The 14776-nt window shown below is 44.2% G+C and overlaps 1 protein-coding gene across 3 annotated transcripts in view; it reads left to right on the top strand.

The window, feature by feature from the left end:
• Window positions 1–14022, top strand: part of MATR3 (matrin 3) — a 30147-nt gene extending 16125 nt beyond the window's left edge. For 2 of the 3 annotated variants that reach the window (XM_064161486.1, XM_064161484.1), the window contains 10 exons: window positions 448–500; window positions 1516–1641; window positions 2005–2130; window positions 2682–2852; window positions 3958–4089; window positions 6469–6512; window positions 6959–7349; window positions 9847–10240; window positions 10878–10999; window positions 12663–14022. In XM_064161486.1, the coding sequence (XP_064017556.1) occupies window positions 448–500; window positions 1516–1641; window positions 2005–2130; window positions 2682–2852; window positions 3958–4089; window positions 6469–6512; window positions 6959–7349; window positions 9847–10240; window positions 10878–10999; window positions 12663–12713 (1610 nt within the window). In that variant the 3' untranslated portion in view covers window positions 12714–14022. The remainder of the gene's footprint in view (window positions 1–447; window positions 501–1515; window positions 1642–2004; window positions 2131–2681; window positions 2853–3957; window positions 4090–6468; window positions 6513–6958; window positions 7350–9846; window positions 10241–10877; window positions 11000–12662) is intronic. The other variant, XM_064161485.1, reaches the window with a different exon arrangement.
• The last annotated feature ends 754 nt before the right edge of the window (window positions 14023–14776 follow it).

The raw sequence follows: 14776 nt of genomic DNA, 5'->3' as shown, positions 1-14776 counted from the left end.
AAAGGCTGTTTGGTTTCTTTTTTTGGAGGGAGAGTGTTTCATAGTCAAATAGGCATTATGATAGAATTGATGTTAGTTTAGAACTAAAACTATGGAGTCTTTCTACACCTAAACCATCAATTGTTAAAAAGAATATCTTTGAGACATTTTTGTTGTGGCAAATCTTACTCATTTTCTGCTATTTCTGCACATCACTAAATGCAGCTTCTTCTCCAGTCTTAACCTGAACACAGTGATCAGGCAGGAGGAATTTAAGTTACCAGAGCTCTAAAGCAAACAAGTTAACAGTTTTTTCAGACCCTAATTAAATAATTAGGGTTTAAAACTTGATGTCATTGTGGTTTAGTAATACAAACGACTTGGATCTCTTAAGGACTTGTGAAGAGGTATGTTAATGCCAATCTTACAGGCTGAACTAAGCTTGTTCATTCTTTTGATTTCTCAAAGGAGCTGGAAATGGCAATATGCAAGGACCCAGGCACATGCAGAAGGGCAGAGTGGTTAGTATCAAAAATTTGTTGGTGTTTCTTTTGTCAACTCCACGATTTTGATTTAGTTTTGTTTGCTTTCATAAGATTTCTTTTTGAGTGACTGGATTGTCTTAAGGTATACTCTGTGTGTGTGTGTAAATATTGAAGCTTTAAAGTAATACTGAATTTCCATTGTGCTGCTTTCTTGCCCAGCTGACCAAGAGGGCCAGCAGCATCCTGGCCTGGATCAGGAATAGTGTGGCCAGCAGGAGCAGGGCAGGGATCATCCCCCACTTCCTACTGTACTGGGCACTGTTGAGACTGCATATCCAATACTGGGATCAGTTTTAGGGCCCTCGCTACAAGAAGGACATTGAGGTGCTGGAGCATGTCCAGAGAAAGGCAAGCTGATGAAGAGTCTGGAGAACAGGGTTGGTGAGGAGCAGCTGAGGGAGCTGGGGTTGTTTAGTCTGGAAAGACACTGGAGTAAGGTGGGAGTTGGTCTCTTCTTCCAAGCAACAAGGGTTAGGACAGGAGTAAATGGCCTCTTCACCTTGCAGCAGGAACGTGAGGAATAATTTCTTCACTGAAAAGGTTGTCAAGTCCTAGAACAGGCAGTCCAGGGCAGTGATGGAATCCCTGTTCCTGGAGAGACTGAAGAGCCACGTAGATGTGCTGAAGGCTGTGGTTTAGTGGTGGACTTGGCAGTTCTGGGTTAATGGTTGGACTTGATCTTAAAGATCTGTTCCAAATGTAATGATTCTGTGATACTTAACTATTCTACAAAGTACTGAGTGTACAGCCCCTGTTAAAACATCCTCTGGTGATGAAGCTGTGGGACATGAACATTCAGCTAGCTTTGGCAGATGTCTGCTGTGGAAGTGTTCTATGCCTTTGCAAATCTTGGTTTGGTTACTACTGAAGGCTTAAACTAGTAAAGGCAATAATGGTACAGGTAGAGCAGAGCCTTGACAGACTTTGTTTTTAAGGTTAGTTGATGCATGTTGTCACTAAATATTGTGTATGCATTCTTTGCCTTCAACAGGAGACAAGCAGAGTTGTTCACATCATGGATTTCCAGAGGGGAAAGAACTTGAGATACCAGCTGCTTCAACTTGTTGAACCCTTTGGAATCATTACAAATCACCTGATTCTAAACAAGATCAATGAGGTAAGATGAAGTCCTTCAGTGCAGCTTTCTCTGAAACACACTAAATTATCTTCTTACAATCTCTGAAAACACATTTTGGTCTTCATCTGTACTAAACAGAGTCATGTTTTTTGAGTGTGGAAAAAGAAACAGTATCAAAGAAAAGAAACAGGAAGTGATAGAATGTTCTGAATCCAAATCTAAGTAGAATGTAAACAAACCAAATAGTTCTGATTTGGCACCTAAATAAAGCATGCAGAATCCATGCCGAGTTCTGCAGGTCAGTTAATGTTGTAACCTGTTTGAACAGTACAGACAGGACAATATGGAACAAACCTCCTGATTCTTGGAGAAGTGTTTTAATTCTTTTCTATATCAATTCAGGCGTTTATTGAGATGTCAACCACTGAAGATGCCCAGGCTGCAGTAGAATACTACTCGACAACACCTGCCCTGGTGTTTGGTAAACCAGTCAGAGTCCACTTGTCACAGAAATACAAGAGAATAAAGGTAAAACTTTACTGCTGATCTTACCCTTGCCTTGTTTTCATCTGGGGCAGTCAGTGGTACGAGGTGGCTGTGTTTGAGCTATTCTTCGTTTATATACTTTCCACCTCTGTCACCCTACAGGGACAGGCTGAGAGAGTTGAGACTGTTTAGGCTTGAGAAGAGAGACTCCAGAGAGGCTTTAGAGCAGCCTTCCACTACCTGAAGGGGGCTGCAGGAGAGCGCTGTCTGCAAGGGCTTGTACTGACAGGAAGAAGGGTAGTGGCTTTGAGCTGGAAGAGAGCAGATTTAGACTGGAGATTAAGAAGAAATTCTTTACCGTGTGGGTGGTGAGACACTGCAGTAGGTTGCCCAGAGAGGCTGTGGATGCACCCTTCCTGGAGGTGTTCAAGGCCAGGCTAGATGAGCCCTGGAGCAATCTGGGCTGGTGGAATGCCCCCATGGCAGAGGCCATTGGTACTAGATGACCCTTCCAACCCAAACCATTCTGTAAATCAATGCATATTTTATGTAATACATTCTTTAAACAGCTTCATTCCCTCTTATAACTGTAGAAGCCTGAGGGTAAGCCTGACCAGAAGAATGAGACTCCCAAACCAGAGCTTGGTCGTGTGATTCACTTGAGCAACTTGCCTCATTCGGGTTACTCTGACAACGCAGTGCTCAAACTGGCTGAACCCTATGGCAAAATCAAGAACTACATTCTCATGAGGATGAAAAGCCAGGTAAATGAGCAGAGGCTGGCCTTTCCTCTCAAGAGTGGTGTGCCTTTAGTTGGTGCCTCTGTAGGCTTGCTGCTGTGGCATGGGTATGGAGTGACTGGAGAGGATTTGGCATCGAGCTTACTGGAACGTGAGCTGCAGTGAGGAAGATGTGCTTGGCATTGAGGCTTTACCTTCCTTCTGCAGGTTTCTCAGGGCCTTGGAACTCTGTTTTAAGGCTGAGAACCCATTACCTGTGGAACATTAACAACTATATTCCACTCTTCCACATTTCTTTCCCTTAGCCTTTGTTTTCCATTCTTTAAAAGCAGCCCTGTAAATAAAGCTTGAAGTTAGTGCATTGCCTGTGTGTAGTAAAATGCTTTGAGTGTACACATGCAGGACTTCTATAAACAGGAGCTTGAAATACTAAGCTTTCATTTTTTTCAAGCTTTGCTGTCCCAGTTTGTTCCTCCCTTGAGTTAAATGGGAAAATCAGTGCTTTTTTCAGAGAGATGAGTGTCTGAATCCCCCAATGCCACACTTGTGCAGTGAAACATTGCTAGAAGCTATCCTGTGACCCCCAGGATGTTCTCCCTGACATTGTTTCACTGGAAAATTAAAACCTCCCTCTGCCTTTTAGATGCAGAAACAGTTTTCTTCTCTCTGCTAATGATACTTTGGCTAAAAATGTGCTTTAAAAGTGTGTTCAGCAGGCTTGTTTCTTGGAGGAACACGTCCCAAAGCAGGGCTTGTCAACCAGCAGCTGCTGCTTTTTGGTTTCAGCATACAGATAAAATATTGGGCTAGTTCCTTAGCTACCCTGGAACTCCCAGATAATTAAGCACCAAATAAAGCTTCATTGCAATCATTTTACTTCGTGGCAAATTCTTTTCCCCACATTATTTAAATGCCTTCTGTTTGCTTCCAGAACTTGCTGTGGGACAGATATTAGCGAGTTGAAAAGCTCAAAGTATTTAGAGCCACAGGTAGTTAGTTGGGAGAGGATAGTCACAGCTGAATCTCACCATTCTGAGTCAGCACTTGAAACAGTGTTTTAAATAGCTTTGCTTGCAGAAGTGCTGTGTTGTTTCCTAGGCATTTTTAACATCTGTTTCAACCTTTTCAGGCTTTCATTGAAATGGAGACCAGAGAAGATGCTTTAGCTATGGTTGAGCATTGTACCAACAAAGCACTTTGGTTCCAAGGCAGATGTGTGAAAGTGGATTTATCTGAAAAATACAAGAAACTGGTCTTAAGGGTAAGTAGTGGCTGTAGGGGGTTAATTGTAGTTGAAATTGTACTTCAAGGTGTGAAGGGCCACAAAGACAATCAGAGGGCTGGAGCACCTCTCCTACGAATACAGGATGGGAGAGTTTAGGTTGTTCAGTTTGGAGAAGGCTCCTAAGAGATCTTATTGTGGCCTTACGGTATCTGAAGGGGGCTACAAGAAAGCTGGAGAGGGACTTTTTAGGGTGTTGGGTAGTGATTTGAGGGGGTGGAGGCAAGCTCTAGAGGAGGGTAGAATCAGATTGGATGTTAGGAAGAAGTTCTTCACCTTGAGAGTGATGAGACACTGGCACAGGTTACCCAGGGAGATGATGGAAGCCTCATCCCCAGAAGTTTCTAAGGCTGGATGTGGCTCTGGGCAACCTGATGTAATGTTAGGTGTCCCTGCCTGTGGCAGGGTAGTTGGAACTGGATGATCCTTGAGGTCCCTTCCAGTTCTGTGAATCATAAGACAAGTGCCACTTCCTGTGAGGATTTGGTGCTGCTTGTAGAATGGAAGGATTTGCTTTAGTACCTTTCAGCTACTGAAGTGCAGTGGTCAGGCCGAGAACAAAAGACAGAGATTTTCCTTTCAGCTTAAACCCCCAGACAGCCTCTTGTCTTCAGGTGCAGATTTTACTGAACTATTTCTCCATTGAAGATATTCTATAATGTGGTTCTTCTTTTCTCATCCTCTCTGAAAATGATTGAGCTGGGTGGCAGGACCATCTACTTGTACATCAGTTCTTGGCTTTTCACAGCTTCTCCTCAGTTTGTCCACTTGTTGTATGTGTCCTCTTGTCTACAGCAAAATGACAGCATGTATGAGGGACTCCTTTAACCATGAGGTATCACAACAGAATGTTCTTGTGTTGGATGTCATCCCAAATGTGTGTTTTCAGCACCGGAAAGTGTTTTGATCCCTTTGGTGGACATAACCCACACTACCTAGACAGGCAGATTGTCTTATGAGCCAAGTTTTAAGACATGGGAGTGCTGGTAGATAGTAGCTGAATGTGAGCTAACAGTGTGCCCAGGTAGGCAGGAGAGCCAGTGGCATCCTGGGCTGGCTCAGGAGCAGTGTGGCCAGCAGGACAAGGCAGGTTATTCTGCCCCTGTGCTCCGCACTGCTCAGGCCACACCTTGAGTGCTGTGTCCAGTTCTGGGCTCCTCAATTCAAGAGAGATGTTGAGATGCTGGAATGTGTCCAGAGAAGGGTGACGAAGCTGGTGAGGGGCCTGGACCACAAACTCTATGAGGAGAGGCTGAGGGAGCTGGGGGTGTGCAGCTTGCGGAAGAGGAAGCTCAGGGCAGAGCTCATTGCTGTCTGTAACTACCTGAAGGGAGGCTGTAGCCAGGTGGGGTTGGGCTCTGCTGCCAGGCACCCAACAACAGAACAAGGGGACACAGCCTCAAGCTGTGCCAGGGCAGGTTGAGGCTGGCTGTGAGGAGGAAGTTGTTGTCAGAGAGAGTGATTGGCATTGGAATGGGCTGCCCAGGGAGGTGGTGGAGTGGCTGTGCCTGGAGGTGTTGAAGCCAAGCCTGGCTGGGGCACTTAGTGCCATGGTCTGGTTGATTGGGCAGGGCTGGGTGCTAGGTTGGACTGGATGAGCATGGAGCTCTCTTCCAACCTGCTTGATTCTATGATTCTATGTGCAGCTTTGTCAACACTTAGAATGTAACCTAGGAGAGAAGGAGGTGCTGATAGCTTTGCTTTTTTGACATAACACCAGGCTAGTACTCTTAAGCCCTGTTCCACCAGGCTTAGGACCCTGGGTTGAAAAGCAGAAGAAAGCTGAACTGTCAAGCTGTCCTGTAAAAACAGAAGCTTTCTGTGGTGGAGTATGTAGGAGTCTTATAATTGCACATGATCCTGCCCCCAGATTGAGTGCTTTGGGCAAAATCATATACTTCACCAATGCTTCAAATAGTTTTCCACATTACTGCCATCCAGGTGGAGTTTCCTGCTCAGTAACTCCTGTGTAAGTGAAGTGTTGAGTCTGCTTAAAGCTCTCCATGTAGCCCCACTACTGATGGCATGGAGGAGAAGGTAGATGAGAAAGTGATCTGTGCCATTGACTGCACCACATTGTAGCAGCTCATGACCAAAGGAACTGCATGTGAATTTCCTGGATCAGGATATCCTGCTTGCATTAAGTAACTGGTAATTACTGGGAATAAAGAGCTGGGATTTCTAGACTGGCAGGGTTTCTCTACTGCTTGGTGAGTGGGCATGGTCAAAGAGATCCTGTGGAGGAATGTTAATTCAAAGTGCTTGGCTAGGTGGTGCTGCCTGCTCTGAGTTAATGCTGCAACACTTGGATAAAGAATGCTCTGCTGGGACTTAGACATCCTTTCCATTTGATTTTAGATTCCAAACAAAGGAGTTGAACTGCTGAAGAAGGACAAAACCAGGTAACTTCCTATTGCTAAAGCATTACCTTGTTGAAAAGAAGTGTGGAAATACCTCACTCAGAGTATACACATTGTGCATGAAGCAGCCAGGCAAGCTCTGAGATCAAATTATTGTTTGTTGTGCCCTGAGATTAACTTTCTCTAATGTGCTGCCCACCCTCTTCCTCTGAGGCTGGAGATATCACATCCTCCTCAGGAAATCTTTTCCAGTCTTGAATTAGCCTTCTCTTCCTGCCATTTAAACTCATGAGCAGTTGTTCTGCCTTGCAAGGACAGCTCCTCCTTGCAGCAACCTTTTCAATATATGAGGAGTGGAATCCTTCAAGGTTGCCCTCAACCTCCCATTTTCTGAGCTAAAACACAGTTTCTGTCAGGCTTGTCTGCCTTTTTAAATCATTTGTGTGCTCCCTCCAGGCTCACATGCAAGTGTTCTTTGTTCTTCACAGAAAGAGAACATATTCTCCAGACAACAAAGATTCTCCAAGTGATAAGAAGCCTAAAACAGATGCTACTCAGAAACCTGAAGGTGGCAATGCAGAAGAAAAAGTGAAAGAGGAGAAACCAGAGGATGCTGCTGAGCCATCGAGCACTAAACCTAATGAACAGACAGAGCAAGATGAGCCCAGTTTACTCCTGGAGTCTGAAGATGAGCTGCTTGTAGATGAGGAAGAAGCAGCAGCACTGTTAGAGAGTGGCAGCTCAGCAGGGGATGATGCAGATGTTGCCAACTTAACTGATGTGACTACTGAGGAAAAAAAGGACACAGCTGAGGATGTGACCGCCAAAACCGAGGGGAATGTTGTGGCCAGTCCAGCAGCAAAGAAAAAGCTTAAGAAGGTAATTGGCAGGTCCTAGATGTGCCAACCCTGCCTGACTTAGCACACCATACATGCTTTGCTTCAGAGCTTTCCCGGGGTCTTTACAACACATGCATGGCACACCTCTGAAGAGAAATGGGTGCTTAAGCTCCTGTGAGGGAATGGAAGATCCTATGGGGTACGACTCCCAAAGGGAATTGGTTAGAAATTACTGCTTTGACAGAAACTGTCAGATTCTGTCTTGCAGGGATTGTTATCTTGAGGCCTTCCACTCAGGAGGTTTTTTTTTGCCTGTGACCACTTTTTACCTCACTCTAAGCAGCCAGGAGCTGAGCTGTTTTTCCATGACTGACTTAGAGCACACTGCAGGGCAATGACATCCCAGAAATTACTTATCTGGGACTTGAGGCTAGCCTAGACTTGGGCATCTTCACCTTAATGCTTAGCTGGAAAGGTAGTTGAATCCACTTGTGGTTAGCCAAGGCCCATTGCCAAGTGGAGTAAAGAAAATGGAGTTTCAAGGTGTCTCTGGTTATAGGCTCCTTGATGTGTGTTTCCTTGTCCTCACCAGATCATAGAATCAACCAGGTTGGAATGATCCCATGCTCACTGTTTCTTGTCCTACCAGCTGTTTTTTTGACTACTACTGCTTGATGTGAAAAGTAGCAAGCAGAGTTGTAGTAATATACTGACTTGGAATCCTGTTTTGCATGAAGTGAAGCATGCTCCTTTTGTAGTGTGCATGGTTTTTACTTGGGGGAGGAATCTTTCTGCCAGGAAGCCTATTAAATGCTGTTGGGATAGAGAGTGCTAACACACAGCTGGGGAGCTTCTGCCTCAAATCCCAAACTTGCTCCCTTGAAGATGCATAAAGCTGATGTTGTTTCAGTGCTGCTTATGATTGCTGTTGAGTGTATGGATTACTGATGTCTCCATCAGCAGGAATGCTTCCAAAAACTCAGGATTCAGGCAAATTGGTTGGGTTTTAGGAGACCTTCACAGTTTTGGGGGCTGGTATTATTTGGAGATGTTTTGTTTGTTTGTTGGGGTTTGTTTGCTTGGCTTTGGTTCTTTGGTGTTTTGTTTCTTTGAATGTGGAAGCTCCAAACTTTCCACTGCTTTAAAAAAAGCTCTTAATTACTTTTTTTAATTAATTTTCATACTGTTAGTAGACACAAAATTATTCTGGTAGGAGTTTTGCCTTTCATGGAGGCATGAAGTTGAGGGGTTTTGTGGGACTGTCTCAAATGAAAACTTATGGATTCCAAAATGACTTCCACTTTGAAACTTCTTCTAAAGTAGGAATAGAGCAAAAAGAGGCTGAAATGTACAAATTGAAGATCAGATGGTGATGCAGAGAAAATCCTTGTTCTGAAACAGTCTGGGTCAGTGGATCACAGGATGTCAGGGGTTGGAAGGGCCCTGTGGAGATCTTAGAGTCCAACCTCCCTTCCTGAGCAGGACCATAGAATCTAGCACAGGTCACATAGGAACACATCCAGACAGAGATGGAAAGGCTCCAGAAAAGGAGACTCCACAGCCTCTCTAGGCAGCCTGTGCCAGTGCTCTGTGACCCTTGCAGTTCTTCCTCACATTGAGGTGAAACTTACTGTGCTGTAGTTTATACCCATTGCCCCTTGTCCTGTCCCAGGGCACAAGTGAGCAGAGGCTGTCCCTGTCACCTCTTCCTGATCCCCAGCCCTCAGATACTGATAAACATTGATTAAATCCCTTTTCAGTCTTCTTTCCAGACTAACCAGCCCCAGAGCTCTCAGCCTTTCCTCATCAGGCAGTGCTCCAGTCCCTTCATCATCTTTGTAGCCCTCCATTGGGCTCTCTCCAGTAGATCCCAGTCTCTTGAACTGGGGAGCCCAGAACTGGATGCAGTATTCTAAATGGGGCCTCGCTAGGGCAGAGTAGAAGGGAAGGAGAACCTCCCTTCATCTGTTGGCCACGTTTTTCTTAATGCACCCCAGGATACCATTGGCCTTCTTGGCCACAAGGGCACACTGCTGCAACTCCCAGGTACTTCTCCACAGGGCTGTTCTCCAGCAGATCACCTCCCAGCCTGTACTGGTGCAGTTTATTGTTCCTTCCCAGGTGCAGGACTCTACACTTATCCCTGTAGAACCTCACTGTGTTCCTCTGCCCAGCTCTCAGTCTGTCCAAGTCTTGTTGAATGGTCACACAATCTCCAGGTGTATCAGCTAGGCCCTTCCAGTTTGGTACTATCAGCAGACTTGCTGAGCAGACTCTCTCTGTTCCCTCATCAGTGTCTCTGGTAAAGATAACAGGACTGGATCCCTGGGGGACTCCACTCGTTACGTGCCAAAAGCGCTTGTTACACCCCTTCCCACCCGAGTAGTGTTGTGTGTGAGTGAGGCAGGTCCTGGAGGAGGAATTGGGAGTGTTTCTCCAAGGAATGTGTGTAGAAGATAGTCCTTTTCTGCCACCTGAGCCAGCTTTCAGGAAGCATTTCAGAACAGTCTGACCTAAGGAAACCATTTTCTCAACAGCGCTACGTGGGCGGCTTTCCACGGAGCATGGAAGGGTTTGTCACTCTGGATGAAGTTGGTGATGAGGAAGACTCAGACCACCAGAAACTGCGCAAAGCAGGTTTGGCACTGAAGGCTGCTGCCAAAAATGATGACAGCTTGGCAGAAATCAAGGTAGACAAGATCGAGGAGCCAGAGCAGGAAAGTGAAACGTTAGAGAACGGCACCAAGCCCGAAGAGAGCGTCAAGGTTGAACCCGTGGAAGGCTCTGATGCTGCAGCAGCACAGGATCCTGAGAAAAACACCCATGAAAACACAGACCCTCAGGATGAGCAGGAAGCAAAGAACGCTGCAGACAAGGCTCTCATTCCAGATGAGTTCCGGATTGGCCCCTACCAGCCAAACGTTCCTCTTGGTAAGGCTGTTTCCATTCCTTTCCCACTCCGTCTCTGTGCACTGCAGTAGCACTTCTCATTCCATTTGACTTTTCTGGCAACACATTGCCTCTGAACCTTTCATCTTAGGGCTTCCCACTCTCCTTCCCTGTTTCACTCTTCCCCCAACCCTAGTATTTTCTTTCTTCTTTTTTATTTTGTTGTTGTTGGTTTGGTTTTGGTTTTTTCCTCTTTATTTTCAGTTCTCCATAACACTTTCCTTAGGCAGCGGTTCAATGGCAAGAGCTATATTCTAGCAACACCAATTCAATGAGTAGCACAAAGCACAGCAGTGTAATGAGTTTCATACTAAATACTCAGAAATTGATCACAGACCATTGCTAGTTTGTTTTGAAGGAATAAAACAGACCCTTAATTTCAGCTTCATTAAGGTTGCTTTGAAACTGACAAGAAGAAAACAAGCAAAGTCTGCACCTTAGTCATTCCTAGGCCCCTGCTTGACTAAACTAAACCAAGGAGCTTTAAAGATGAAAGCAGCTTTTAATGTAAAAGTGAATGAATGGTTTTAAGATTTAGCTGAAATGACAATATGACATTTAAAAGCAATTGATGGAGAGTAGAATCTCTTAGTTTATTTTGTGGTGTTTACTTCTCTAGGTGTGAATTATGTGGTACCCAAAACAGGGTTTTATTGCAAATTGTGTTCCCTGTTCTACACAAATGAAGATGTTGCAAAAAAGACCCATTGCAGCAGCCTTCCTCATTATCAAAAGTTGAAGGTAAGGCAAAAACTTGTTCATTTTAAATGGCTTGATTCTTTCCTGGGGAATAGAGCTGAACGAGACTGGACTGAGGAGCTAAAAAATAAAACCAACCAACCCACCCAAATCTTTTTTCAGGCAGTGGAAATTGGCTTCTCCTAGAACTTTTTTTAACTCTCCAAAACTTCATCTTGTGCAATTAACGTGCAGGATACACATTTTGAAGAGGGGATTTGGTTGTCAATTTGGATTAGAGGCCGTTCCAGTTGGAGCAAAGGCCAGGGTTTAGCAGTAGTGATGCAGAATAAATACAGATGACTCAAATCCCTTCCAGTTGTCCCTTTCAGAATGCTTTTAAACCAGCTTAAGATGAATTTTTTTTTTAGACACCAAAAGAAACAAATCCACATTTGCAACTTCTGATTTTGTGAGCATGTTTTACAACTCCTGATTGGATTAGGTATCACATGATTGCATGGCATGAATGATAACGCTGCTGCTGTGTCTTCCTGTACTGTGAGCTGCTTTTCAGTGCCACCTCCCAGAGAGGGAAATCCTCAAGGAAATTCCAATCATCATGCAGTGTTCACACCAACTGATTTCATAGCAGTCCCTTACTGAGCTGGAATCAAACTCTGGAGGCTTCTATAAGCTAACATCAAAACGTTTGCTTCCTCCCTTGCACAACAGGGCACCCTAAACAAATCCAGGGCCCTCTGAAGGGCAGGTGGTAGAAATCAGTGGCACAAAGCAAACATTAGCAAAGGAGCAGATAGAAACTCAGCTACCCTCTTCATAGTAAGAGAAACCCACCTCATCCATCACCCATAGCTTTTTTTGTTGTTTTGGTTGTTTTGTTGTTTTTGGTTTTGGTTGTTGTTTTGTTTTTTTCCATTGAGGTACCTGATAATGATGGGACTTGAAAGACTTGGTGTAAAAAGGGAAGTGGGGGGAAACAATCCCAATTGAACAGCTTTTATCACTTCAATGAAATGTGATTTGATTTGCTTTTTATCATGGCACAAAGGACTAGTGAGCTGCTCTGGAATGACTTTAACATTGGTGTGGTTTGGGGACTGGGGAAGGAAAGAAGGGAGGGAAATGCACATTCTGTGTCTCAGTAGCAAAGCACTTCTCTAGCTGGGAGCCTCCTTCACTCTCAGAGGCTATATATATTATTAAGCAATTATAATTGCTAATACATTATTTAGCAATATATGTTGCTGATATATTATTTAGCAACTATAATTGCTACCAAATATCATCAAAGTGATACCAAGTCCCTCCAACTTCCAAAATAACCCTCCTTTAGGGAGGGGGAGGTATTTTGTCCCTGCCTTTATAGGTAGCAAGCTCCACCCAGGTAAGTGGCACAGCTGCTGTCACGAGTCCATGGGAAAATGGCATGGAATTCTGTTAGCTCACCAGCCTGCCAGGAAGGTGCTCCCAGCAGGGGCAGGCAATGCTCCTAGAGGCTCTCTCTTGGCCTTTACTGGTAGTGAGCTGCTTGGTGCCAAACCAATAGTGGCCCACTGCAGGGAAGCTCCACTGGAATGCACAGAGAAGTGCCAGTCCTGTCATTTAATAGTCACAGATTTGAAACTTGCCAATTGAATTGTTGTTTCTCTTGCTGGTGAGTGCCTGGGATGTATCCAAACCCTTGATTGTTTTCTTTCCACAGAAAATTCTGGATAAAATGGCAGAAGACTACAGGCAAAAGAAAGAAGCTTAAAGAAGGCTGTAAGGAAAGCGGTGGCTTTGTTTTTAATGTTTAACCTTTTTTAAAAGCAGTTCAAGTAGTAGATTGGGAATCCTGTCCTCTTTTTTGGGTTTAGTGAAAATACAGTAGGCATCCTAGGTCTGTTCACGTGTTTAAATGTTGTAGCAAAAAAAAAAAGCATAAAAGCAGTTAAGTTAATGACAGAAATTTGTTCTTCATGCGAGAATGGCAACAAGTTTTTGTTTTGACACTTCATGTTGTTAAAGGAGAGAACCTTGCACCCCTTGTGGCAAGCTCATCTATGAGAAAGAAAGCTTCATTTAAGTGGAATTTACTGCTTTCAAGCTTCAGAAATGTGTCTTTCAGTTCCATTCTCAATAAAAGCTAAAAAGCCCCTCTGTATTTTGATTTTTATCTAGAACATTCCAGGTTTCAGTCTGAGCCTAGCAGGTATTTAATTTCCAGTGTAAGGCTGTCACTGCATTTCACTTTGGGAAGAAGTCTTGAAATGTAAGTTGCAATTTTTAAGTGTTGAATTGCAGTTTCTTTTGATGTCATTGCTGTTCTATAGCAAATAGGAAAGCTTAGTGCTTAGTCAGCTTTACAACTTTGTGATGAATTCTTTTTTTTGGTCTCCTAAGCTTTAGGTAGACTTTTCCCATTCAGCTGCTCCCTGTATTTTTAGTGACAAGTAAATGCCCATTCTCCTCTGAGCAGTATTATTTCCTCAAGCTCTTCCTGCTTTTACTTGAATCTTGTAGCTGTTGTCCATCTCTAGTAACGTTCCAAAGCAGCATTTGAGTCCTGACATGTAAAAAAACCCAAAAAAAATCAAAAACAAAGTATCTTTATATTCTTCAAGTGTAATTTTTTTTCATACCTGCATTTTAAACCCTTTTTTTTTTATCTTCTTGTTAAGATCTGGTTTTTGTCAAGACCCTTTAGAACTGTGCTCTTAATGTACCTGCACACGTGCTATGTGGCCAGGAAATTTGCATGTGTAACCTGTGTTTCTCTGTAGATTATTTTCTCTTCTTTTGGTTGTTATTTACTGCTTATTTGTGAATTCAGGTTACTAAAGTGAGTTACCAATAAACAAAGCTAGGTGACAGTCATTTGGTAGAGATGTTTGGCATGTTAACCACTGTGTCTACTCAGCTCTTGACTCCTGTGTTCATGGTACCACACTGAAACTCTTTAGCTCTCTAAAATCTGCATGTGTTAACACCTGTGACTGAGCAGCTTGCTGCATAACTTTCCTTTCTCTTTCCTAAACCCTCTTTTTGTTTCCAAACAAATTAAAATGTCACTTGTTAAAACACCCCTAGGTATATTCTGCTGACAGTTTTCTTTCTGGAGTTTGGTGGTGTTTTCATCAAAGCCACGGCATGGCCATGTGGATAAAAATTCTCCTTTCAATTAGCACTTCTGAGGCCACACCTGGAATGGCTGCTTTTGTTTTGGGCCATTCACTTGAGGGGCTGGAGAATGTCCGGTGAAGGGGCTGGAGAACAGGCCTGGTGAGGAGCAACTGAGGAAACTGGGGTTGTTCGGTCTGGAGAAAAAGGAGGCTGAGGAGGAGACCTCATTGCTGTCTACAACCCCCTAAAAGGAGGTTGGAGTGAGGTGGGAGTTGGGCTCTTCTCCCAAGGAACAAGCACTAGGACATGGAAATGGCTTCAAGTTGCACCAAGGCAGGTTTGGGTTGGATATTAGAAGAAATGTCCTTGATGAAAGGGTTTCCAGAGACTAGCACAGGCTGCCCAGGGAGGTGGCTGAATCCCCCACCTCTGTTCCAGAGAGAGAGAGGTACGTGCTGAGGGTCATTGTTTAGCACCAGCCTTGGCAGAGCTGGAGAATGGCTGGACTCTCATCATCTTAGAGGTCTTTTCCAACTGCAGTTCTCTGACTGTGGGACAGTTTTTTGGCCTGAGCCTCTTGCCCAGCAGGGAAGCCTAAGGGTTTTAGAGTGGAGGAGGATGAATCTTGAAGTTACTTAAGCAAACATAGCAGATACGGTGCTGCATTTGGTGGAAGCCAAGGTCTTGGTGACTTGTCTGCCCTGTCATAGTTTT

Source organism: Pogoniulus pusillus, chromosome 22 (genome assembly GCF_015220805.1).
Source record: "Pogoniulus pusillus isolate bPogPus1 chromosome 22, bPogPus1.pri, whole genome shotgun sequence".
Taxonomy (NCBI): Eukaryota; Metazoa; Chordata; class Aves; order Piciformes; family Lybiidae; genus Pogoniulus; species Pogoniulus pusillus.
Note: the sequence above shows the minus strand (reverse complement) of the source record. Positions and strands in the feature narration are given on the sequence as shown.